General features: G+C 35.8%; 3 protein-coding genes across 5 annotated transcripts in view; 2 read left to right on the top strand and 1 right to left on the bottom strand.

Moving 5' to 3' along the window:
• The first annotated feature begins 137 nt into the window (after nt 1-137).
• pld4 (phospholipase D family member 4) lies at nt 138-12220 on the top strand. 3 transcript variants are annotated; one of them, XM_039662973.2, is made up of 12 exons: nt 138-271; nt 923-953; nt 1113-1188; nt 2337-2485; nt 3726-3909; nt 5176-5296; nt 6450-6577; nt 6657-6857; nt 8123-8262; nt 9543-9708; nt 9780-9876; nt 11468-12220. In XM_039662973.2, the coding sequence occupies exons 2-12, from the start codon at nt 946-948 to the stop codon at nt 11665-11667; spliced, it is 1470 nt and encodes a 489-aa protein (XP_039518907.2). In that variant the 5' UTR covers nt 138-271; nt 923-945; the 3' UTR covers nt 11668-12220. The 3 variants fall into 3 exon arrangements, with proteins under 3 accessions (XP_039518907.2, XP_088976733.1, XP_039518906.2); XM_089120607.1 differs by having other exon boundaries at nt 139-271; nt 852-953; XM_039662972.2 differs by having other exon boundaries at nt 139-271; nt 811-953.
• Nucleotides 12221-12563: 343 nt separating this feature from the next.
• srp14 (signal recognition particle 14) lies at nt 12564-16483 on the top strand. The gene is made up of 5 exons (XM_039663109.2): nt 12564-12721; nt 13767-13839; nt 14014-14126; nt 15149-15181; nt 15797-16483. The coding sequence occupies exons 1-5, from the start codon at nt 12698-12700 to the stop codon at nt 15881-15883; spliced, it is 330 nt and encodes a 109-aa protein (XP_039519043.1). The 5' UTR covers nt 12564-12697; the 3' UTR covers nt 15884-16483.
• xgb (x globin) overlaps nt 16185-27006 on the bottom strand; it is a 71796-nt gene continuing 60974 nt past the window's right edge. The window contains exon 5 of the mRNA XM_039663108.2: nt 16185-16635. Coding sequence (XP_039519042.2) covers nt 16513-16635 — 123 coding nt within the window. The 3' untranslated portion in view covers nt 16185-16512. The remainder of the gene's footprint in view (nt 16636-27006) is intronic.

Genomic DNA, 27006 nt, shown 5'->3' with positions numbered 1-27006 from the left:
CGGAGGTCTCGTTTTTCTGATATCAGAATGAGCTCATGATGTTGATCTACATCAATGAATCTGAATAGTTGTTTTAACCGGAGTTAAGAGCTCCTGCACCTCCTTATAAACGCTTGAACATGAGAACATGAACATGCAACTGAAGCTCCGGTCGTGTTTCTCCCGAAATGAAAGTAAAACTCTGAGCAGTCGGGAGTTTCTGACACTCTTTCGTGGTCTTTAATGCCTGTATGACGTGTGTGTTCGGACAAACTCACGTGCACTGAACGAGGTATGAAATATTATTCAGCATGCATACAGTATAATATTATATATTAACATGAGTGTTCGATATCGAAGTTGAAAACAAAGATTTTCACAAGAAAATACTGCCTCAGTCTTTCTTTATTTCATGTTTATTTCTGTCACCTGCCGTTTCTGTGTAATTGTGTGTGAGTGAAAATTGTTTAAAATTTAATCCAATACCAAATATTGTTCAGTGTGGTTTTGCTGCCTTAAAATCTGTGCATTTAACTCACAGAAGATGACCATAATCAACCTTTAATTGTGATTCTCCTTATGGATTTTTTTTAAAATACATTCATATTTTAAAACCGATTTTGATGCATAAATGTGCTTTGAGCTGTTGTCTTGTATAAATGAATCTGATTTCCTTCTATCAAAGTAATGATTTTGATATGTCAGTGTGTTTAAGCACAGCTGAAGCTATTATTAATTCATGTATTTTGATCATATGTTCTAGTGCATGTGTATTTTTACCTGTCAGAAAACTTGTTTGTCAGTTAATTATATTTAAGATGTGATTTATAGATGTTTTAAAAGCTCTTTTGATCATCACATGAATGTTAAAGTGGCATAAAAACAGAAATGAAAAGCGAATGAGGAACTATGACTGAGTATTTCCCTTTGTGCTTCACACAAGAATACAATCAACACCTGCTCGACATGTCTGAGTAAGTTCACGGCACTTTATCACGTATAACTGTTTATCGTTGATTTATAACAGAATATAAACTCGTTTCAGCTGTAGATTGGATGATGCTTGCCTTGTACCAACTCTTTCTCTGAACAGTTGGTCGTTGTCAATCAGCTTTTACATGTCCTACTTTTAGATCTTCACGCTTACGAGGTGTTCAAAAACGGACCTCTTATCAGAGCTTACATGACAATTATGTGTCAAACAACAAGGTAAGTGACGCTTTAAATGGGCTTTTTGTAATAATTGTCATGTATTAGTCACCTTTTTATTCCCAATTTGTGAACAGCTTGTAACTTAAATACGAAAGTTCCCCGACGCCCGTGTAGATTTTTTTTATGTGAAGGACTCGGGACGCTTTTGCCGGGAAAATCAAAATGATGTTACGGTTACGCGCGCTCCCGAGAACATTATCGGCGAATCGCAGATCTGATTCATATCCACATCGCTATGTTTTATGAATTGCTGCTTTGTCATTTTTGTTTATTTTTTAGTTAATGAGAGAGGAACCCAGTTTAGCAAACTTACACTGAATAAACTCAGAAACGACGTTTCTCTTGACATCGAAACAATGAACAAATATCTTTCTTTTCTTTTCTTAAAGTTTAAACGTTATGTTTTTTTTTATTATTTATAATTATCATTATTATTATTGAATACAAAATTATACACACAACCAAGGCAAATATATTCTTTCTACAGTGTGTAAGAATGTCGAATGAAAGGCTCAACACAGTTTTACGTCAGACACGCCATTGAAAACTAATGGAAAATCGAGCTTTCCTAACGTTGAAACGATATGTTGTACAATAAACACATTTTCTAGTTGTTTAAAAAAAATCTCACTCCTGATTATAAATTAGCCTGTGTGGTAATATTTTTTTACACACAATCACATTCAGTTATCATTGCTTTATTATTTATACAACATATGAATTGTATAAATAATATACATGCATGCTAACCCTAGCTATAAGACCCATAAAGAGAAGGTATTTACGCTTAATAATAAAATAATAAAAAGGTATTTACGCTAAATACACAAAAAGAAGTATATAAGTAAATTGAAGTCTAACATAATCTAATAAATATAGTGTCAAATTGCAAATTAAAAGCGATATTTACTCATGTTATTTTGTGCCAAATGTGTATGACTTATTTTCAGTGGGGCACAAGGAGATGCAAGGCAGAAAGTTAAGAGACTGACTTCAGCAGCGTAAACGGCGTCGGGATGTTCGTTAACTATATCGTTAACAAGGGTTTCTGAATTCTACATATAGACCCTTTAAAGAGCATGTCATCCCATCCACAGGTTTGAGGATTTATATCTAATATGGACGTGATGTTTTTCTGTTTGCAGGACTCAAAGTGCCCTGTTTCTGTCCTGTTGGCCACTGGATGTTTAATCGTCTTAGGGGTTTTATTGGCCATCGTGGTAATAGAGAAACTAAAGAGTGAAGATGACACACCGGCATGCTGTAACTACACCGTCCCCAATGAGCACAGCAGGTGAGCGAACTTCCTGTTTTCATTGTTTCACTTCCTGTCACCTTTGAGAAGTCTTCTCTATTGATTTCGTTGATTACATGCCAGCTGACCTTTAGTTCAACTTCATTGAACTTGTAAGAATTCCCCAAGTTAAATCCACTCCAACCAGTACAACAACTATTGTATTATCAGCAACCTATTCTTTGACAAAAAAAAAAAAGAAATCCTGGCGAAAATCAGTTATAATTAGATATTAATTATATCTAAGTTATAATTAGATATTAACAATAACTAGATATATGTGCTAAAATGTCATATTTTTTGATTATTTTATTTTGAATACTTACACATTTATTCTAAATTCATAACATTACTTGGGTTATTCAGCTGAAATATTTATAACAGACTGAAATATTTTAGATTGATATAGAATTGATCATTTTTGAGCCAGTATTTATTTACTTTGAAGTTTAATTTAAGTTACATAAATTCAATGCTTCAATAGGCTTTGAGACAGTATTATTTTAGTATCATTGATATGATATTATAGTTTGAATTAGATTAAAAAAATTATTTTCATTTAAATTTGTTAAAGTTTAGTAATTTTTGTGTTTTGTAATTTTTTAAATGTCTTTATAATTTTCAATGATTATTTCAAGTAATAAAATATGTGTGTATATATATATATATATATATATATATATATATTATTTTTTTAAAGATTTTAGTTTTCGATTTAGTAGAAATAACCTTAATAATAAAAAATAATAATAAATTGAGTGTGTGTATGTATGTGTACATAATATTTACACATACATATATAAACACACTCTATTTATTATTATGTTTTTACTAAATATCCACACACACACATACACACACATAATTGAGATCAAGACACAGAAATTACATACTTAGAAAGAATTATTAAACTATTCTTCTTGTATTTATTTATATTTATATTTCAGGGGGTTTTTTTTCAGTTAAGCTTCTGCTTTATAGTTTCGAGAGAAATGTAAGAAAGCTGTCATTTTTAGATCATGTTGTGGTGAATTTGTGTTGAGACTGAATTTTCCACGAGTAATGACTTCTACGAATCTACTAACCAACAGTGTGTTTTCTGCTCCATATATGAAGAATAATTTAATTGTTCTTAAGTATTAAATTATTCTTCATAGTGGAGCAGAAAACAGACGGTTGGCTTGTTTTGGAAGTAGATTGATTGGTAGCAGTCATTACTCGTGGCCTTGTTTTCTCCCAGGATGGTTCTGGTTGAGAGTTTCCCTGTCAGCATGGATTACGGAAGAAACGCCAGCGCTGGAGGAAGCCTGTTTGAAGCCTGGAAGGATCTTCTGTCTTCGGCCACCGAACAAATCGACGTGGCGTCGTTCTACTGGTCTCTGACGGCTGACGACATCAACGTGAACTCCAGCGCGGACAGAGCTGTGAGACTCATGCACACGCAACACTGTTAGAAACCCATGTCTGCATGTGCAAATACTGGTGGATTTTAATTATGAAGGTAATATGATGCCATAAAGAATCGCATGCGCAGGGTTAGCTTTGTGAATGTGCTCATTAAAGCTGCAGTCCGTACGTTTTTTGGGTTAGAAATTATTAAAAATAAATTTGAGCAAATATATAACCAGTGCCAAAACCATGCCAAAAGTGTACAGTAAGTCAGAAGAATACAGATCATATTTACAGTGACACCCATACTAAAGTTGCCTAAAAAGAGGAATAAAAAATCATCTTTTGGATATTGATCTTAATGCCTTAATTAGAAAAATGAGGAAAACTCCAACCTTTAAGGACACCAATTTTCTTTGTGAATGAATAATGTATCATAAATAAATAAATGTTTTTCCTTAAAATACAGAGTGCATAAGTCAGGGCACCCCTATGTTAAATTCCCATAGTCAGGCAGATTTTTATTTTTAAAAGCCAGTTATTTCATGGATCCAGGATAATATGCATCCTGATAAAGTTCCCTTGACCTTTGGATTTAAAATATCCCCACATCATCACACACCTTCCACCACACCTAGAGATTGGCATGGGGTACTTTCCATAAGATCATCTTTCAATGCAAATCAAACCAGCTATTAGGCTAACTGAAGTAAAACCATGCCAATCTCTAGGCATGGTTATTCTAGGATATTTTAATCCCAAAGGCCAAGGGAACTTTATCAGGATGCATATTATCCTGGATCCATGAAAAAACTTTTAAAAATAAAAATCTGCCTGACTCTATGGGAATTTAACATAGGGGTGTCCTGACTTATGCACTCTGTATTTTAAGGAAAAATATTTATTTATTTATGATACATTATTCATTCATAAAGAAAATTGGTGTCCTTAAAAAGGTTGGAGTTTTCCTCATTTTTCTAATTAAGGCATTAAGATCAACATCCAAAAGATGATTTTTTTATTCCTCTTTTTAGGCAACTTTAGCATGGGGGTCAAAACTTATTCACATCACTGTATTGTGTACAGTTTCACAGTACATGCATTACACTAACAAATAACAAATATTTTTTTCTTGCACTTGAATTTGGTGATTTACACCTTTACAAACCTTCCCTTGCACAATTTACGCTTACAGTCGTATGTACACTTTCACAAATCTTACCCTGCGCATGTGTCTTTATGGCATCACATCACCTTCATATTGAACTTTTTTGATTGTCGACGTCACGTTTGTGTCTCAGGGCAGAGAGATATTAGAGGAGTTCAGAGCGTTACCGTCGAGAAACGTGTCTGTGCGAGTGGTGACCAGCATCCCGACTGTGGCTCTCAATTCAACAGACCTGCGAGTCCTGAGAGAAAGCGGTCAGGAACTGTGTCTTATTATTTATTTTAAAGTCCCCCTGTGGTGAAAATCCAGCTTTTAACCCTTTATGACCTGCCATAGAACAATTCCACCGGAGTATATCTTTCTATTTTTACATGCTGTGCTGTCATTCTTTTGAGCATTTTCAAATGCCATACATCAAAATAATCCTTACTCTCTCAATTTAAAGGCTATGTTTTTTTTAAAAAAAATAATAGTAACTAGATAAATATCTCAAAAGTGCAATAAACAAAAAGAAAAACTATTTAAAAAAAAACCAAAAAATGATAAATGTCAACCTCAAACTTGTCAATGTGAAAAACGTGCATAAAACAGTTTAAAACTATACAGAATTGATTTGAACTGTGTACATCAATTAGTTTTTAAGATACACTCATTCAAAAAAAGGGAGTAAAATGCCATGTAAAATATTCAATTACATTTGTGGTCAATTACATTTGTGGTCAATTACATTTGTGGTCAAACAGATAACATTTTGCTTTTGAATATGATAATATTATAATATATATAATATATAATATTATATATATAATAAAATATATAATAGAATATATAATAAAATAGAATATATAATAAAATAAATACAAAATAAATAAATAAAGGCGATGAGCAGACGGAGAGTTCAGTGCGTTTGTTGTTTATGTGTGTATGTAGTGTTTTTAATGCGCTTTAGGACACGCCGTGTGTAAGTTGATAAGTGGACAGCATTGCTGAGTATTTCCTCCTTAAAACTGCAGTGAACCAAAGACAGTCTCAAAAACACGGTTTCTGACGTCACAAACCACCTTGGAACCAATCAGATCAACTTGTGATCGTCAACCAGTGGATCAACCAGTCAATGAGTGGAGGCGGGGCTCATTCGCATATTCATAGAACCGCGCATACTAAATGAGGCGAGGGTGTCGAGTTACATTCAAGATATTTTAAGGCACAAAGCCATTCTTTTCAAGGAAAAAATGTTTAAATATGTAACTTTGGTGATCAAAGATGAGTTTTAAGGGCTAAAATGATTGACTACAGGCGGACTTTAAATAATTAGTCGCACTTTTATTTTTCTACTCTTGATTAAAGGAAATGAAGATTCATTTCAGAACAGAAGTTAGTCGTGACTGTGTGTTTTTCTTCACGTAGGAGTACAGGTACGACGAGTGAACTTCGGCCGCTTGACTAAAGGAGTCCTTCATACTAAATTCTGGATTGTGGACGGGAAACACGTTTACATCGGCAGCGCCAACATGGACTGGAGGTCTTTAACGCAGGTGAGACCCGGCATTTGCGTTCGTGGATTTAACACGCAATCAGTTCCAGTTTTGGCAGCACACATAACCTCTCCTCCAGGTGAAAGAGCTGGGTGTGGTGATCTACAACTGCAGTGGTTTGGCCGCCGACCTGCAGAAGATCTTCCAGTCGTACTGGGTCATGGGTCGGTCCAACACTTCTCTCCCGGACCCGTGGCCGTCCTCCTACCAAACCTCCATCAACCAGGAGCATCCGCTGCCTCTTAACCTCAGCGGTGTTGCCAGTCGAGTTTACATCACGGTGACTACACTCGCTCACAAACACACACACATTCAGAAGCTTGTTGACAAGCAGATTTACGTATTGTAGAGTTAATGAAACTTATCCTGAGCGCTGTAATGTTTGAAGCGGATGTCATAACAATCGTCAGTACGATCAGGAAGACTTTAAAACCAGCAGTTCATTTATAAATATGTAAGATCTTTCCTTTATGTTGTGGAAAGCACGTTAAGGGGCGGAGCTACATGAGGTCTATTATAATACTAGTTCTGATTGGATGAGGCGTGTTTGACACACATTCTATGCTAATGTTGCCTGGCAGTAAGGCGTTATTGTTAACTAAAACTATTGAAAATCATTTTCAGAACAGGGAAATAAAGCTGAAAATAAATATATATATATATATATATATTACATAAAAAACTTAAATATATTAAAATTATAAATGTCGCATTGAAGTATTAAAGTGATTAAAATCGAAGCAAAAAGAAATGAGAGGTAAATAGAAATAAAAACAAAATAAAAGTGCAACTAAAATAAAAATGTTATTAAATACTATTATGGTTCTTGCCTATTAAGTTAGTGTTAATAAATGTAACAATTTATTGAGTATCTGCACGTTTTATTATAGTGATGTTGCTGTTGTTTAATAAAGTCATGTCATCCTGTTCCTGGGTTTTTAATGAGTGATGATGATATCAACAGACTAATCGATTATATGATGTGGATATTTATAGCAAAATGAGATGTTTATTTCACACAATATTTACTTGGGTTTACTACAAACAATTAAAAATGGAAATAGTTATCTAAATGAAAGCCAATAGTCTCAATCAAAATGGTGAAATGTTGGCAAATTAACTGGTGATATATGCACTACTACTTAAAAATAATAATAATAATAATAATAATTTTTAATTCAGCAAGGATTAAATTATTGAATTGTTCAAAAGTAAAGACATTAATAATGTTACAAGAGAGAATCCTGAGGGGAAAAAAATGCATCTCAGTTTCTAGAAAAATATGATTCAGCACAACAATTATTCATATTGATAATCATAAATGTGTCTTGATCATCATATTAGAGTGATTTCTGAAGGATCATGTGACACTGAAGACTGGAGTAATGATTGATTTGATCACAGGAATAAATTACACTTTACTATATATTCACATTGAAAACAGATGATTTACATCATGATAATATTTCACAATTTTACTGCATTTTTGATCAAATAAATGCAGCTTTGGTGAGTCGAAGAGCCTTCATCTCTCCTCTTCCTCAGGCCTCTCCGCCGGCGTTCTGTCCGGCCTCTCGAACCCGAGACCTCGATGCCATTCTATCAGCCATCAGAGACGCGCGGGTCTTCATACACGTGGCCGTCATGGAGTTTTATCCCGCCTCCAAGTACTTCCATCAACATGGGTGAGTTTCAACGCAAGTCAGCTGTGTTTCCACAGCGTTTACACAACACCGATTGAGTTAAAGGAGTAGTTCACTTTTGAAAAAACTCTTGCTGATAATTTACTCGCCCCCATGTCGTCCAAGATGTCCATGTCTTTCTTTCTTCAGTCGAAAAGAAATTAAGGTTTTTGATGAAAACATTCCAGGATTTTCTCCATATAATGGACTTCAATGGGGTCCAAACGGTTCAAGGTCCAAAAGACAGTTTCAGTGCAAACTGTTCAAAGGGCTTTAAACGATTCCAGACGATGAATAAGGGTCTTATCAAGCGAAACGATCGCTCATATAATAAATAAATAACAAAGTTTAAGTTTTAGAAGCACAAATGCTCGCCTTGCTCTGTTCTGTGATGCGCGTTCGTGACTCTCCTTTTCGAACTCGTTTATCAAAATGAACAAATCTAAGATTTGTACATTTTGATGAATCAGTTCGAACTGGAGAGACAACAGAACAGAGAAAGACGAGTATTTGTGCTTATAAAACTTAAAATATTTTTATTTATTTTTGAAATGACCGATGGTTTCGCTCACCAAAGCTGCACTGAAACTCTCTTTTGGACCTTGAACCGTTTGGACCCCATTGAAGTCCATTATATGGAGAAAATCCTGGAATGTTTTCATCAAAAACCTTAATTTCTTTTCGACTGAAGAAAGAAAGACATGGACATCTTGGATGACACGGGGGTGAGTAAATTAAAATAAATAAAATATATAAATTAGTAATAAAACAAGTGAAGTTTTTGTGAGTGAGTCATTGATTCATTCAGGAGATTCACTCTGATACTCATAAAGACTTCATTTATTTTGTAACTGAATGTGTCAAAGTTTAAAGTGAATCTCTTGAATGAATGATTCACTCACAAAAATGTCACTTGTTTTGTAAATGGACGAATCAAATTTCAGTTAATCTCTTGAATGAATGATTTAATGACTCACTCATAAGGACTCATTCATTCAAGAGATTCACTTAACTTTGATTCGTCCAGTTTCAAAACAAGTGACGTTTTTGTAAATAAGTCATTGAATCATTCATTCAAGAGATTCGTTCAAAACGCTAAATTGTCCAGGAATAAAATGAGTGAAGTATTTATGAGTGAGCCATTGAATCGTTCATTTGAAAAATATTGATGTATATAAATTATTTGTTGTTTTGTGTAGTTGTCTGTTCACAATCGTGATCTCTATTTTAAACAAGAAACGGTGATTCTCCATTTTTGTGTGTGTGTGTGTGTGTTGGCGCAGATACTGGCCGGTCATTGAGGATGCCCTGAAGCGCTCGGCCTTCGAGAGGAACGTGTCCGTGAGTCTGCTGGTCAGCTGCGGTCGAGACACTGACCCGTCCGTGTGGCCGTTCCTCCGCTCGTTAGACGCTCTCCGCTCCCCGTCCCACAACATCAACATCGCAGTGGTGAGTCCATGTAAACCATGTGAGGATGACGCCTATATGAATCTGTTTTTAAATGCGGTTTCATTGCACAGAGGCTGTTTATCATTCCCGTGGGGAACCAGTCGCACATCCCCTATTCCAGAGTCAACCACAACAAGTACATGGTGACCGACAGAGTGGCGTATGTAGGTGAGCATTTCCCTGCGCTCTCTATATAGTGTGTATGTGTATATATATATATATATATATATATATATGAAGAGTTCAGATGCAAAAGCCTCTAAATGCCATTTGAAATTTTCTTCTTTAATGATCATTTTTATCAAGCTTGTATATTTAAGTTCAGTAATTTCACTTAAATTGCAATGATAATTACCTATTAATTGTTATTTAAGTGAAATTACTGAACTTAAATATACAAGTTTGATAAAAATCATCATTAAAGAAGAAAATTTCAAATGGCATTTAGAGGCTTTTGCATCTGAACTCTTCATATATATATATATATATATATATATATATATATTAGGGCTGTGCAAAAATTAATTGCGATTAATCGCATCCAAAATAAAAGTCTGTGTTTACATAATATATTTGTGTGTGCTGTATATAATTATTTTATATATATAAATACCTATGCATGCATGTATATATTTAAGAATTATTTGTGCTTAAATTCTGTATATATATATATATATATATATATATATATATATAAATAAATACATAATCTATATTATATAAATATAAATATTTTATATATGAATAACACATTTTCTTAAATATATACATGCATGTGTGTGTATTTATATATACAAAATAATTATATACAGCACACACAAATATATTATGTAAACACAGACTTTTATTTTGGATGCGATTAATCGCAATTAATTTTTGCACAGCCCTAATATATATATATACATATAGGTGTGATTAATCGATTTATCGACACTACACTGTAAATGTCGACACTTCACTGTAAATAAATATATATGTATTTATATATACACACAGAGACAAACGTTTATATTAGATGCAATTAATCACGATTAATCGATTTGAATGCACTTTTATATATTAGGACTCGTCATTAATGCGAGAATGACTCCGCGTTTATTACATCTATTGTAAGTGGCGATTGATAGTGGATAATACTGACACTCAGTTAACACACTGTGGTAAAAATAGTTACTTTTTTTCATTATATAAATAAGAAGTTAATATTAAAGTCACTTTAAATATTAAATATTAAGATGGCTACCTGCTGTTTACTTTGTTTAAAAGTATAAATTTTTCCCCCCAACATTTCTTATTTGTATATTTAAAAATATTTAAAATAATCTTTACAACATAATTTAATTAAATATAAACATTATTTAATGCATTTGTAATTGTTCAGTGTAAATTATTTAATTTGATTGCTAAAAACCCTATAGTGTCTTAATTCTTCCTTTAATTCGAATTTAATTTATTGATCAAATTTAAGAATTAAAAATCAAAAGATAAAGCATTTATTTAATAGGATTAGGGAATAAAAAGCCCTTTATAAAGGTAAAAAAACAACAACTCTGAACTGAATATTGCTTTTTGTACACCACAAAAAATATAGTTTTTTTCCGGAAAAGCAACATGTTTACTCGAATCAATGACTGATTCACTTGCATAATGCCGATCCCTGTATATATAGTTTTTATAAGTATAAACCGTATAAAGTAAAACTTTATAAGTATAAAGTTCATATGAACAACTAACACTGTGTGTGTGTGTGTGGGTTCAGGCACGTCTAACTGGTCAGCTGACTACTTCAACACCACTGCCGGAGTGGGCTTGGTGGTTTCCCAGGATGCTTTGCAGGGAGACTCGTTCCATCAGCAGTTGAACGGCGTGTTTGCCCGAGACTGGGACTCGCAGTTTGCCGTCCCGCTCGCCGAGCTCACGCCGAACCACGACTGTGTGTTCTCCACACACACACCATAGATACACACGCTTCACCGCTGCATTGAACTTGAAATATAAATGTCACGTACATCTCACATGTTTCAAACAAACTGATATTTGTATCGTTATATATGTGTTATTTGCATGTCTATAAATAAGGGAATCCTTTTGGCCATTTCATTTGAAAAAATATTTTTTAAATTCAATAAAATGTAACATGTTTGATAAATTTACCTAGCTGGAATGTGATGTTTTAATAGTGTTTTTCATTTTCAGTGTTTCAAATATAGATATATATTCTTATTTGTATTTTTTTTTTTACCATTGTTAATGTTTGTGTATTTCATTGTAATTGTATACACAAAAAAATAACATTTTCTTAAAAAACTTTCTCAAATAAGTACTTTATTTACTAATATATATGCAGTCACTTGGAATTTTTAAATCAAATTTGAAAATTATAATTTTTTAGGGTGACTGTTATTCATTGTTGATTTTTTTTCCCTTTTATTCTTTATGTATATTTACTATGTAAAGCACTTTAAGAAGCTGTATTAAGGCACTATATGAAATAAACTTTTATTAAAATTAAGTAGCCCGTACCCTACTGTGTGTGTGTGTGTGTGTGTGTGTGTGTGTGTGTGTGTATGCAAATGTGAGTATACATACACACATGCATTTATGGCCAATGTTATTGTAATGTGTGTATACAACAAATACAAACGATGGTAATAACCGTTAAATCGCGTCGTCACAGTCCGTTCGCAAAGGGCCCGTTGAGTGCATGAAGATGTGTCCAACGTTACACAATACAAACATTTTTCCAGTTAATTAACTCAAAATATCTCATTTAGCATCAACACAAGAGTTTATTACTACATTAAAAGCGTACCCGTAGTAAATCATTCTGTAGCGATGTGGATCTGGCGCCGCTAGAGGGCGGTAGTGACGTCATGCGATTGTGCCTCAACGCGCAGGAAGAAGAAGCGCGTGAAGGGGCGGAGCTTCAGTGCAGCTGAGCGACGTGTTCTAATCATCAAATGTTAGCAGTTCATTCATCACTGAAGAAATGGTGTTATTAGAAAACGACGCGGTAAGACCACTTTATATCTCTTATTTTGTGTTTATCAGTTGATAATACGCTCGTAATGTACATGAGATTCAGAGTTTTCGTGTTTAATCGGACAGCGTCGAGTTGAAGCGTGTTAGCAAGCTAACGTTAAAGCACAAACTCTTCACACTGGATTCTGCTGCTGTAATGTCGACAAACTCATTCATTTCGCTTATTTCAGGCTCGTTGTAAACTATTCCTGCGTTTAATTATTGTAAACAATGTTAAAATAAGTCAACTTAATGCCTTGTGGACCCTTCATAGACACTTCTGCTTCGTTTTAATAGGAAAAATCAAAGTAATTCGTTCGTTTTGTTATCATAATAAAGTATAAATGTGAATGATTACCTGATAAACGACATATTAAAATTAATCAGCCTCTTGTAAACTTGAACTACAGCTATAGAGGAGCTGAACATACGTGACATGCATTACAGTGTGTTCACAGAAGGTCGGAGAGATGTGTGTGTGTGTGTGTGTGTGTGTGTGTGTGTGTGTGTGTGTGTGTGTGTGTGTCTAAATAAGTAAAACAAAATGTCATAATAGAAAAATAAAGGCATATGACTTCATATTTTGGTATTACTATTATTGTTATAATTGTATTAATTTTATATTATCCCATTTATTTATTTTCTGTAATTTTTTATTTGATATTTTATATTCATTCATGCATTGATTCATTTTGTGTATTTCTATAATTGCCACATTTATTTCAACACTTGTTTTTTATTTTTATGATTATTACTTCTTATAATGCCATTGGTTGAGTTAAAGTAGCTCATTATTTCTCTTGGCATGTTCAGTCGGGTTATGAGGATATTTTATTTTGACAAAACAAAACAAGTGTTTATTAACATGTTAGAAGTGTTTGTGACACACATTACAGTGTTTAATGAACTACATGCACTAATGATGTTTTGAAGAGCAGCACTCGTTCACTCTTTTTGTGGAGCATGTCAGATATGAGTATTTTTCAGTCTGAACAGTATTGAGGTGTTTATGATGGTGTGTGTGTGTTTCTCTGCAGTTCCTCACTGAACTTACACGTCTGTTCCAGAAGTGCAGGACCAGTGGCAGTGTCGTCATCACACTGAAGAAGTGTACGTCACACACTACTGTTCTTTATACTCTAGTGGAGTTTTTTTTAGTTTGTTTTAAATTAAAATTGACAATTATAATAAACCCTAAAATAAAAAAAACAGTGTTTTAAATGCTTAGAAGAAAAGATAAAAGAATATTTCTATGTGTGAAGTGATGTTGTTGTGTGTCTGCAGACGATGGCAGAACGAAGCCGGTCCCCAAGAAAGGCCATCCGGAGACGTTTGAACCGGCCGACAACAAATGTCTCATCAGAGCTTCAGAGGGCAAGAAGAAAATCAGCACAGTGGTGAGAGGAGTGTGTGTGTGTGTGAGAGAGAGAGTGTGTGTGATCTCAAATGCAGAAATTCCCAAGGTTATTTTTAACACGCTTATTCCCTGAACACTCAGTGGTTACTCCACTTGTCAGGCCGCCATTGTAAATAAGAACTTGTTCTTAATGTTTTGCCTGTAAAAAACAATTTAAATCAATTTAGTCCTGAATTCATTTTTTTTTGTTACTTAATTTTACCCATTTATTTATTATTTTGTGACTAAAATGAACAAATAATCACAAAATAATAAATAAATTGTTCATTTTTATAAGTAAATAAATAAATGGGTAAAATTAAGTAACAAAAGTGAATGAATAGATGAGTCTTCCCATTTATTTATTGTTTTGTGATAAAAAATAAATGACAAATAAATGGGTAAAATAATTTATTACTTAATTTTACCTATTTATTGTTTTGTGATAAATAATATTACCCATTTATTTATTGTTTTGTGATAAAAAATAAATGACAAATACATGGGTAAAATGATTTATTACTTAATTTTACCCATTTATTGTTTTGTGATAAATAATATTACCCATTTATCTATTTATTACACATTTATTTTTTATTTGTTCATTTTTGTAACTTAATCACAACATAATAAATGGGTAAAATTAAGTAATAAAAATAAATTCAGGACTAAATTGATCAAAATAAATAAAATTATTTATTTGTTCATTTTTGTTACTTAATTTTACCCATTTATTTATTATTTTGTGATTAAAAAAAATGAACAATTAAATAATTTTACCCATTTATTCATTATTTTGTGATTTATTTATTTGTTCATTTGTTTTTTTTTGTTCCATATTTCAATATTGCTACATGTATTCATTTCAACAATTGTTTATTTATTTCTAGTCTTTATTCTCATCGTGTGATTGGTTGAATCAGACTCATAAATATTTCAGTGTATAATACAGCAAAATGTTTTTATTTATTCCGTTATCGTTCTCACTCATGAAGATGTTGATTCTTTAACCTTGTCTTTCAGGTCAGCACTAAAGAAGTTATAAAGTTTCAGATGGTGGGTATATTATATTCACAAAGCTTTATTTAGATCATGTTTTGGTGCTTGCCACATCTATATGTTAAATGAGCTCGATATTGACTTCCATTTAAAAAAAATAATCACTAATATTTTCCCTCACGTCAGACACCAGATATCATTTTTTATATATTTTTTTACTAGTGTGTTCTGGTCACTATAGTTCATAATATATTTAAGTGAGGAGAGCAATATAAAGTAAACTGACATATTATACAACATACTTCTTCATACAGCAACTACCAGTAACATTAATAAAACATTTGGGGCCAAAACATGATTCGTCCACTTTGAGCTAATGATGTTCTGCTTTCTGTAATTGCTAATGCTCTTTTTACACACACACTGAACAACATGAAGCATTGCTTGGTCACTAGTTGAGCTAAACTGGTATTATCTAATTGTGTAGTTCAATTGAACAGATATTCAACATAATTCATGTGTGAGAGTCAAATATCCACTGAGTTCTGCTCAGATTTTATCACCATTTTCTGAAGTATAGTGAATAAACTGTGAGAAATGTGAAGCTGTGTGTGTGCATAAGTGTTTGGATGTGTTTCTGACAGTAATGCTGACTGTTTGCTTGTTTTCCAGGCGTATTCGAACTTGTTGCGCGCTCACATGGACGGCCTGAAAAAGAAAGACAAAAAGAGTAAGAGTAAGAAAACTAAAGCCACATAGTGACGGGCCGTCTCGGAGTGAAAGACAGGTGTGATTCAACACTGGCCAGTGCCACTCCGCCTTCCCATCAGCCCCGGCTCACGCCAGTAACTTCAACAGGAAGTGACTTCAGCAGTGGCATCATGGGGAAGAACCTGCCAACGTTTGACATCTGCTGCTCCAAACCGAGGAAACCACATCTGATTCGTCTTTACGTGATTTAATGACCGTTTTCAGTTCGTTAGGGATGCAGATCATGTGCTCTAGAATATATTCGTTCATATTTCAAGCCATATTTTGATTTAAACAAGTGTTTTATATGATGAGTGAGTGAACCGGGAACTTTCTCCTCATGTTGAATAATTTTAGTTCTCCAGTGTTTATTTCATTGAATTGAAAGCCCATTTATTGAACGTAATTGCCACTCTTTCTTTTTTGAGATAAACGAAACACCTTGGATTTGCTAATACATTATTTCTTTTATTGAGTTTGACATCTCTAATCATTGTTTCCGTCATCGTGAGGAAATCCCAAAGACTCCAGAATCAGAGACGTGAACATTATGTACTGTACAAAAAGACAAATGAAGAATTGAAATAAATACAGTATGTTCACAACTAAGCCATGTCACGTAAGGTTTCTGACGAACATCAGATCATGTTGTTCCTCTTGTCTGGTCTCTCTCTGGTGGACGTCAACATGAGGTTGCGTTTGGTTTTCTCTTCTTCCAGATAACCATCCTTCATGATCCCGGTGATGAACTGGAACAGAGTCTGAGCAGAAGAACAGAAGACTGACTTTCTTACATAATCCCACTGTATATACTTTTGATGTATTGTGTGTTCAGCTATTCACACAAAAAAAAATATTAAAATTGAGTTAAAATGATCAAAAATGCTGGCAGGCAACTTAAAAAACACTGGAAGGGAGAGAGGTAATAAATCACTGTTGGGTAAAGTAACCTTTGTTGTTTCTAATACTAAACATTACAACAAAACACAAACTACATAAAATAAATGTCATTATATAAACATTTCTCATCATCTAGAATCACAGCCCATGTTCTACAAACCCACTATTTGTTCAATAACCCACTCTATTTTTTTTTTATTTTTCTGCCATTCATTCAATAAGCTGCAATTGGACGCGATCCCACCGGCAGTCTATTGAATGGGGATTTGGGTAGTGTTTTTGATAGACATTTTAATTACAGTTCTTGTCGTAAAAAAAACTATTTTACCGCACTCAGGAGGACCCCCCGGCGTCCGTAGCACCAAGCGCTGTCCCAAAATTCCACTGTCCGCGAACCCACTATTTTTTTTAATAGCATAAATGCTACGTGGGATGTCCATATCTCAGCTCTGGAAGGGTCTAGAGCCTCCATTTTGGCACTCAGGTCAAAGTCTCATGGCCCTCTATCAGAATCCAGAGTTTCAAAAAGATTGCAGAAACTTTTTTCACACCAAAAAAGGGTTGGGTCTTCGGGTTGAAATTTTGAGTTTCTCTGATCTTCTTGAAACTTTGGATTCTGATAGAGGGCCACAAAACTTAGACCTGAGTGCAAAAATGAAGGCTCTAGACCCTTCCAGAGCTGAGATAATGAGTTATTTATAATGGCATAAATGCTACGTGGGATGTCCATATCTCAATTCTAGATGGGTCTAGAGCCTCCATTTTTGCACTCAGGTCAAAGTCTCGTGGCCCTCTATCAGAATCCAGAGTTTTGAGAAGATTGGAGAAACTTAATTTTTCGCCCGAAAATGAAAAAAAACGAAAGGGGTAACACTGTCGTTTTTTTTTTTCGGGTCGAAATTTTGAATTTCGATATCTCAGCTCTGGAAGGGTCTAGAGCCTCCATTTTGCACTCAGGTCAAAGTCTCACAGCCCTCTATCAGAATCCAGAGTTTTGAGAAGATTGGAGAAACTTAATTTTTCGCCCGAAAATTAAAAAAAACCAAAGTGGTAACACTGTCGTTTTTTTTTTTTCGGGTCGAAATTTTGAATGTTGATATCTCAGCTCTGGAAGGGTCTAGAGCCTCCATTTTTGCACTCAGGTCAAAGTCTCGTGGCCCTCTATCAGAATCCAGAGTTTTGAGAAGATTGGAGAAACTTAATTTTTCGCCCAAAAACGAAAAAAACGAAAGGGGTAACACTGTCATTTTTTTTTCGAGTCGAAATTTGGAATGTTGATATCTCAGCTCTGGAAGGGTCTAGAGCCTCCATTTTTGCACTCAGGTCAAAGTCTCGTGGCCCTCTATCAGAATCCAGAGTTTTGAGAAGATTGGAGAAACTTAATTTTTCGCCCAAAAACAAAAAAAACGAAAGGGGTAACACTGTCGTTTTTTTTTCGGGTCGAAATTTGGAATGTTGATATCTCAGCTCTGGAAGGGTCTAGAGCCTCCATTTTTGCACTCAGGTCAAAGTCTCGTGGCCCTCTATCAGAATCCAGAGTTTTGAGAAGATTGGAGAAACTTAATTTTTCGCCCGAAAATTAAAAAAAACGAAAGGGGTAACACTGTCGTTTTTTTTTTTCGGGTCGAAATTTTGAATGTTGATATCTCAGCTCTGGAAGGGTCTAGAGCCTCCATTTTTGCACTCATGTCAAAGTCTCGTGGCCCTCTATCAGAATCCAGAGTTTTGAAAAGATTGGAGAAACTTAATTTTTCGCCCAAAAACGAAAAAAAACGAAAGGGGTAACACTGTCGTTTTTTTGGGGGGTCGAAATTTGGAATGTTGATATCTCAGCTCTGGAAGGGTCTAGAGCTTCCATTTTTGCACTCAGGTCAAAGTCTCGTGGCCCTCTATCAGAATCCAGAGTTTTGAGAAGATTGGAGAAACTTAATTTTTCGCCCAAAAACGAAAAAAAACGAAAGGGGTAACACTGTCGTTTTTTTTGGGGGTCGAAATTTGGAATGTTGATATCTCAGCTCTGGAAGGGTCTAGAGCCTCCATTTTTGCACTCAGGTCAAAGTCTCGTGGCCCTCTATCAGAATCCAGAGTTTTGAGAAGATTGGAGAAACTTAATTTTTCGCCTGAAAATGCAAAAAAACGAAAGGGGTAACGCTGTCGTTTTTTTTTTTCGGGTCGAAATTTTGAATGTTGATATCTCAGCTCTGGAAGGGTCTAGAGCCTCCATTTTTGCACTCATGTCAAAGTCTCGTGGCCCTCTATCAGAATCCAGAGTTTTGAAAAGATTGGAGAAACTTAATTTTTCGCCCAAAAACGAAAAAAAACGAAAGGGGTAACACTGTCGTTTTTTTGGGGGGTCGAAATTTGGAATGTTGATATCTCAGCTCTGGAAGGGTCTAGAGCCTCCATTTTTGCACTCAGGTCAAAGTCTCGTGGCCCTCTATCAGAATCCAGAGTTTTGAGAAGATTGGAGAAACTTAATTTTTCGCCCAAAAACGAAAAAAACGAAAGGGGTAACACTGTCGTTTTTTTTTCGAGTCGAAATTTGGAATGTTGATATCTCAGCTCTGGAAGGGTCTAGAGCCTCCATTTTTGCACTCAGGTCAAAGTCTCGTGGCCCTCTATCATAATCCAGAGTTTTGAGAAGATTGGAGAAACTTAATTTTTCGCCCGAAAATGAAAAAAAACGAAAGGGGTAACACTGTCGGTTTTTTTTTCGGGTCGAAATTTTGATTTTTGATATCTCAGCTCTGGAAGGGTCTAGAGCCTCCATTTTTGCACTCAGGTCAAAGTCTCACGGCCCTCTATCATAATCCAGAGTTTTGAGAAGATTGGAGAAACTTAATTTTTCGCCCGAAAATGAAAAAAAAAACGAAAGGGGTAACACTGTCGTTTTTTTTTCGGGTCGAAATTTTGAATTTTGATATCTCAGCTGTGGAAGGGTCTAGAGCCTCCATTTTTGCACTCAGGTCAAAGTCTCGCGGCCCTCTATCATAATCCAGATTTTTGAGAAGATTGGAGAAACTTAATTTTTCGCCCGAAAATGAAAAAAAACGAAAGGGGTAACACTGTCGTTTTTTTTTCGGGTCGAAATTTTGAATTTTGATATCTCAGCTCTGGAAGGGTCTAGAGCCTCCATTTTTGCACTCAGGTCAAAGTCTCGTAGCCCTCTATCATAATCCAGAGTTTTGAGAAGATTGGAGAAACTTATTTTTTCGCCCAAAAATGAAAAAAAAACGAAAGGGGTAACACTGTCGTTTTTTTTTGGGTCGAAATTTTGAATTTTGATATCTCAGCTGTGGAAGGGTCTAGAGCCTCCATTTTTGCACTCAGGTCAAAGTCTCGCGGCCCTCTATCATAATCCAGATTTTTGAGAAGATTGGAGAAACTTAATTTTTCGCCCGAAAATGAAAAAAAACGAAAGGGGTAACACTGTCGTTTTTTTTTCGTGTCGAAATTTTGAATTTTGATATCTCAGCTCTGGAAGGGTCTAGAGCCTCCATTTTTGCACTCAGGTCAAAGTCTCACGGCCCTCTATCATAATCCAGAGTTTTGAGAAGATTGGAGAAACTTAATTTTTCGCCCGAAAATTAAAAAAAACGAAAGGGGTAACACTGTCGTTTTTTTTTCGGGTCGAAATTTTGATTTTTGATATCACAGCTCTGGAAGGGTCTAGAGCCTCCATTTTTGCACTCAGGTCAAAGTCTCGTGGCCCTCTATCATAATCCAGAGTTTTGAGAAGATTGGAGAAACTTAATTTTTCGCCCGAAAATTAAAAAAAACGAAAGGGGTAACACTGTCGTTTTTTTTTCGGGTCGAAATTTTGAATTTTGATATCTCAGCTCTGGAAGGGTCTAGAGCCTCCATTTTTGCACTCAGGTCAAAGTCTCGTGGCCCTCTATCATAATCCAGAGTTTTGAGAAGATTGGAGAAACTTAATTTTTCGCCCAAAAACGGAAAAAAACGAAAGGGGTAACACTGTCGTTTTTTTTTTGGGTCGAAATTTTGAATTTTGATATCTCAGCTCTGGAAGGGTCTAGAGCCTCCATTTTTGCACTCAGGTCAAAGTCTCGTGGCCCTCTATCAGAATCCAGAGTTTTGAGAAGATTGGAGAAACTTATTTTTTCGCCCAAAAATGAAAAAAAACGAAAGGGGTAACACTGTCGTTTTTTTTTTCGGGTCGAAATTTTGAATTTTGATATCTCAGCTCTGGAAGGGTCTAGAGCCTCCATTTTTGCACTCAGGTCAAAGTCTCGTGGCCCTCTATCATAATCCAGAGTTTTGAGAAGATTGGAGAAACTTAATTTTTCGCCCGAAAATGAAAAAAAACGTAAGGGGTAACACTGTCGTTTTTTTTTTCGGGTCGAAATTTTGAGTTTCCATATCTCAGCTCTGGAAGGGTCTAGAGCCTCCATTTTTGCACTCAGGTCAAAGTCTCGTGGCCCTCTATCATAATCCAGAGTTTTGAGAAGATTGGAGAAACTTAATTTTTCGCCCAAAAACGGAAAAAAACGAAAGGGGTAACACTGTCGTTTTTTTTTTGGGTCGAAATTTTGAATTTTGATATCTCAGCTCTGGAAGGGTCTAGAGCCTCCATTTTTGCACTCAGGTCAAAGTCTCGTGGCCCTCTATCAGAATCCAGAGTTTTGAGAAGATTGGAGAAACTTATTTTTTCGCCCAAAAATGAAAAAAAACGAAAGGGGTAACACTGTCGTTTTTTTTTTCGGGTCGAAATTTTGAATTTTGATATCTCAGCTCTGGAAGGGTCTAGAGCCTCCATTTTTGCACTCAGGTCAAAGTCTCGCGGCCCTCTATCAGAATCCAGAGTTTTGAGAAGATTGGAGAAACTTAATTTTTCGCCCGAATATGAAAAAAAACGAAAGGGGTAACACTGTCGTTTTTTTTTCGGGTCGAAATTTTGAATGTTGATATCTCAGCTCTGGAAGGGTCTAGAGCCTCCATTTTTGCACTCAGGTCAAAGTCTCGTGGCCCTCTATCATAATCCAGAGTTTTGAGAAGATTGGAGAAACTTAATTTTTCGCCCGAAAATGAAAAAAAACGTAAGGGGTAACACTGTCGTTTTTTTTTTCGGGTCGAAATTTTGAGTTTCCATATCTCAGCTCTGGAAGGGTCTAGAGCCTCCATTTTTGCACTCAGGTCAAAGTCTCGTGGCCCTCTATCATAATCCAGAGTTTTGAGAAGATTGGAGAAACTTAATTTTTCGCCCAAAAACGGAAAAAAACGAAAGGGGTAACACTGTCGTTTTTTTTTTGGGTCGAAATTTTGAATTTTGATATCTCAGCTCTGGAAGGGTCTAGAGCCTCCATTTTTGCACTCAGGTCAAAGTCTCGTGGCCCTCTATCATAATCCAGAGTTTTGAGAAGATTGGAGAAACTTATTTTTTCGCCCAAAAATGAAAAAAAACGAAAGGGGTAACACTGTCGTTTTTTTTTTCGGGTCGAAATTTTGAATGTTGATATCTCAGCTCTGGAAGGGTCTAGAGCCTCCATTTTTGCACTCAGGTCAAAGTCTCACGGCCCTCTATCATAATCCAGAGTTTTGAGAAGATTGGAGAAACTTAATTTTTCGCCCGAAAATGAAAAAAAACGAAAGGGGTAACACTGTCGTTTTTTTTTTCGGGTCGAAATTTTGATTTTTGATATTTCAGCTCTGGAAGGGTCTAGAGCCTCCATTTTTGCACTCAGGTCAAAGTTTCACGGCCCTCTATCATAATCCAGAGTTTTGAGAAGATTGGAGAAACTTAATTTTTCGCCCGAAAATGAAAAAAAACGAAAGGGGTAACACTGTCGTTTTTTTTTTCGGGTCGAAATTTTGAATTTTGATATCTCAGCTCTGGAAGGGTCTAGAGCCTCCATTTTTGCACTCAGGTCAAAGTCTCGTGGCCCTCTATCATAATCCAGAGTTTTGAGAAGATTGGAGAAACTTAATTTTTCGCCCGAAAATGAAAAAAAACGAAAGGGGTAACACTGTCGTTTTTTTTTTCGGGTCGAAATTTTGAATTTTGATATCTCAGCTCTGGAAGGGTCTAGAGCCTCCATTTTTGCACTCAGGTCAAAGTCTCGTGGCCCTCTATCATAATCCAGAGTTTTGAGAAGATTGGAGAAACTTAATTTTTCGCCCGAAAATGAAAAAAAACGAAAGGGGTAACACTGTCGTTTTTTTTTTCGGGTCGAAATTTTGAATGTTGATATCTCAGCTCTGGAAGGGTCTATAGCCTCCATTTTTGCACTCAGGTCAAAGTCTCGTGGCCCTCTATCATAATCCAGAGTTTTGAGAAGATTGGAGAAACTTAATTTTTCGCCCGAAAATGAAAAAAAACGAAAGGGGTAACACTGTCGTTTTTTTTTCGGGTCGAAATTTTGAATTTTGATATCTCAGCTCTGGAAGGGTCTAGAGCCTCCATTTTTGCACTCAGGTCAAAGTCTCACGGCCCTCCATCATAATCCAGAGTTTTGAGAAGATTGGAGAAACTTAATTTTTCGCCCGAAAATGAAAAAAAACGAAAGGGGTAACACTGTCGTTTTTTTTTCGGGTCGAAATTTTGAATTTTGATATCTCAGCTCTGGAAGGGTCTAGAGCCTCCATTTTTGCACTCAGGTCAAAGTCTCGTGGCCCTCTATCATAATCCAGAGTTTTGAGAAGATTGGAGAAACTTAATTTTTCGCCCGAAAATGAAAAAAAACGTAAGGGGTAACACTGTCGTTTTTTTTTCGGGTCGAAATTTTGAGTTTCCATATCTCAGCTCTGGAAGGGTCTAGAGCCTCCATTTTTGCACTCAGGTCAAAGTCTCGTGGCCCTCTATCATAATCCAGAGTTTTGAGAAGATTGGAGAAACTTAATTTTTCGCCCAAAAACGGAAAAAAACGAAAGGGGTAACACTGTCGTTTTTTTTTTGGGTCGAAATTTTGAATTTTGATATCTCAGCTCTGGAAGGGTCTAGAGCCTCCATTTTTGCACTCAGGTCAAAGTCTCGTGGCCCTCTATCAGAATCCAGAGTTTTGAGAAGATTGGAGAAACTTATTTTTTCGCCCAAAAATGAAAAAAAACGAAAGGGGTAACACTGTCGTTTTTTTTTTCGGGTCGAAATTTTGAATTTTGATATCTCAGCTCTGGAAGGGTCTAGAGCCTCCATTTTTGCACTCAGGTCAAAGTCTCGCGGCCCTCTATCAGAATCCAGAGTTTTGAGAAGATTGGAGAAACTTAATTTTTCGCCCGAATATGAAAAAAAACGAAAGGGGTAACACTGTCGGTTTTTTTTCGGGTCGAAATTTTGAATTTTGATATCTCAGCTCTGGAAGGGTCTAGAGCCTCCATTTTTGCACTCAGGTCAAAGTCTCACGGCCCTCTATCATAATCCAGAGTTTTGAGAAGATTGGAGAAACTTAATTTTTCGCCCGAAAATTAAAAAAAACGAAAGGGGTAACACTGTCGTTTTTTTTTCGGGTCGAAATTTTGATTTTTGATATCACAGCTCTGGAAGGGTCTAGAGCCTCCATTTTTGCACTCAGGTCAAAGTCTCGTGGCCCTCTATCATAATCCAGAGTTTTGAGAAGATTGGAGAAACTTAATTTTTCGCCCGAAAATGAAAAAAAACGAAAGGGGTAACACTGTCGTTTTTTTTTCGGGTCGAAATTTTGAATTTTGATATCTCAGCTCTGGAAGGGTCTAGAGCCTCCATTTTTGCACTCAGGTCAAAGTCTCGTGGCCCTCTATCATAATCCAGAGTTTTGAGAAGATTGGAGAAACTTAATTTTTCGCCCAAAAACGGAAAAAAACGAAAGGGGTAACACTGTCGTTTTTTTTTTGGGTCGAAATTTTGAATTTTGATATCTCAGCTCTGGAAGGGTCTAGAGCCTCCATTTTTGCACTCAGGTCAAAGTCTCGCGGCCCTCTATCATAATCCAGATTTTTGAGAAGATTGGAGAAACTTAATTTTTCGCCCGAAAATGAAAAAAAACGAAAGGGGTAACACTGTCGTTTTTTTTTCGGGTCGAAATTTTGAATTTTGATATCTCAGCTCTGGAAGGGTCTAGAGCCTCAATTTTTGCACTCAGGTCAAAGTCTCACGGCCCTCTATCATAATCCAGAGTTTTGAGAAGATTGGAGAAACTTAATTTTTCGCCCGAAAATGAAAAAAAACGTAAGGGGTAACACTGTCGTTTTTTTTTTCGGGTCGAAATTTTGAGTTTCCATATCTCAGCTCTGGAAGGGTCTAGAGCCTCCATTTTTGCACTCAGGTCAAAGTCTCGTGGCCCTCTATCATAATCCAGAGTTTTGAGAAGATTGGAGAAACTTAATTTTTCGCCCAAAAACGGAAAAAAACGAAAGGGGTAACACTGTCGTTTTTTTTTTGGGTCGAAATTTTGAATTTTGATATCTCAGCTCTGGAAGGGTCTAGAGCCTCCATTTTTGCACTCAGGTCAAAGTCTCGTGGCCCTCTATCATAATCCAGAGTTTTGAGAAGATTGGAGAAACTTATTTTTTCGCCCGAAAATGAAAAAAAACGAAAGGGGTAACACTGTCGTTTTTTTTTTCGGGTCGAAATTTTGAATGTTGATATCTCAGCTCTGGAAGGGTCTAGAGCCTCCATTTTTGCACTCAGGTCAAAGTCTCACGGCCCTCTATCATAATCCAGAGTTTTGAGAAGATTGGAGAAACTTAATTTTTCGCCCGAAAATGAAAAAAAACGAAAGGGGTAACACTGTCGTTTTTTTTTTCGGGTCGAAATTTTGATTTTTGATATTTCAGCTCTGGAAGGGTCTAGAGCCTCCATTTTTGCACTCAGGTCAAAGTTTCACGGCCCTCTATCATAATCCAGAGTTTTGAGAAGATTGGAGAAACTTAATTTTTCGCCCGAAAATGAAAAAAAACGAAAGGGGTAACACTGTCGTTTTTTTTTTCGGGTCGAAATTTTGAATTTTGATATCTCAGCTCTGGAAGGGTCTAGAGCCTCCATTTTTGCACTCAGGTCAAAGTCTCGTGGCCCTCTATCATAATCCAGAGTTTTGAGAAGATTGGAGAAACTTAATTTTTCGCCCGAAAATGAAAAAAAACGAAAGGGGTAACACTGTCGTTTTTTTTTTCGGGTCGAAATTTTGAATTTTGATATCTCAGCTCTGGAAGGGTCTAGAGCCTCCATTTTTGCACTCAGGTCAAAGTCTCGTGGCCCTCTATCATAATCCAGAGTTTTGAGAAGATTGGAGAAACTTAATTTTTCGCCCGAAAATGAAAAAAAACGAAAGGGGTAACACTGTCGTTTTTTTTTTCGGGTCGAAATTTTGAATGTTGATATCTCAGCTCTGGAAGGGTCTAGAGCCTCCATTTTTGCACTCAGGTCAAAGTCTCGTGGCCCTCTATCATAATCCAGAGTTTTGAGAAGATTGGAGAAACTTAATTTTTCGCCCGAAAATGAAAAAAAACGAAAGGGGTAACACTGTCGTTTTTTTTTCGGGTCGAAATTTTGAATTTTGATATCTCAGCTCTGGAAGGGTCTAGAGCCTCCATTTTTGCACTCAGGTCAAAGTCTCACGGCCCTCCATCATAATCCAGAGTTTTGAGAAGATTGGAGAAACTTAATTTTTCGCCCGAAAATGAAAAAAAACGAAAGGGGTAACACTGTCGTTTTTTTTTCGGGTCGAAATTTTGAATTTTGATATCTCAGCTCTGGAAGGGTCTAGAGCCTCCATTTTTGCACTCAGGTCAAAGTCTCGTGGCCCTCTATCATAATCCAGAGTTTTGAGAAGATTGGAGAAACTTAATTTTTCGCCCGAAAATGAAAAAAAACGTAAGGGGTAACACTGTCGTTTTTTTTTCGGGTCGAAATTTTGAGTTTCCATATCTCAGCTCTGGAAGGGTCTAGAGCCTCCATTTTTGCACTCAGGTCAAAGTCTCGTGGCCCTCTATCATAATCCAGAGTTTTGAGAAGATTGGAGAAACTTAATTTTTCGCCCAAAAACGGAAAAAAACGAAAGGGGTAACACTGTCGTTTTTTTTTTGGGTCGAAATTTTGAATTTTGATATCTCAGCTCTGGAAGGGTCTAGAGCCTCCATTTTTGCACTCAGGTCAAAGTCTCGTGGCCCTCTATCAGAATCCAGAGTTTTGAGAAGATTGGAGAAACTTATTTTTTCGCCCAAAAATGAAAAAAAACGAAAGGGGTAACACTGTCGTTTTTTTTTTCGGGTCGAAATTTTGAATTTTGATATCTCAGCTCTGG

This window comes from Pimephales promelas, chromosome 15 (genome assembly GCF_988280905.1).
Source record: "Pimephales promelas chromosome 15, fPimPro1.hap1.1, whole genome shotgun sequence".
Taxonomy (NCBI): domain Eukaryota; kingdom Metazoa; phylum Chordata; class Actinopteri; order Cypriniformes; family Leuciscidae; genus Pimephales; species Pimephales promelas.
Note: the sequence above shows the minus strand (reverse complement) of the source record. Positions and strands in the feature narration are given on the sequence as shown.

Bases quoted from the DNA above. Each gene is read 5' to 3' on its own strand.
- pld4 (XM_089120607.1), top strand. From the start codon at position 889: ATGACTGAGTATTTCCCTTTGTGCTTCACACAAGAATACAATCAACAC. The intron at 8,263-9,542 runs GTGAGTTTCAAC...GTGTTGGCGCAG, and splicing joins AAGTACTTCCATCAACATGG to ATACTGGCCGGTCATTGAGG. The intron at 9,877-11,467 runs GTGAGCATTTCC...GTGTGGGTTCAG, and splicing joins CGACAGAGTGGCGTATGTAG to GCACGTCTAACTGGTCAGCT.
- srp14 (XM_039663109.2), top strand. From the start codon at position 12,698: ATGGTGTTATTAGAAAACGACGCG. The intron at 12,722-13,766 runs GTAAGACCACTT...GTTTCTCTGCAG, and splicing joins TGTTATTAGAAAACGACGCG to TTCCTCACTGAACTTACACG. The intron at 13,840-14,013 runs GTACGTCACACA...GTGTGTCTGCAG, and splicing joins CGTCATCACACTGAAGAAGT to ACGATGGCAGAACGAAGCCG.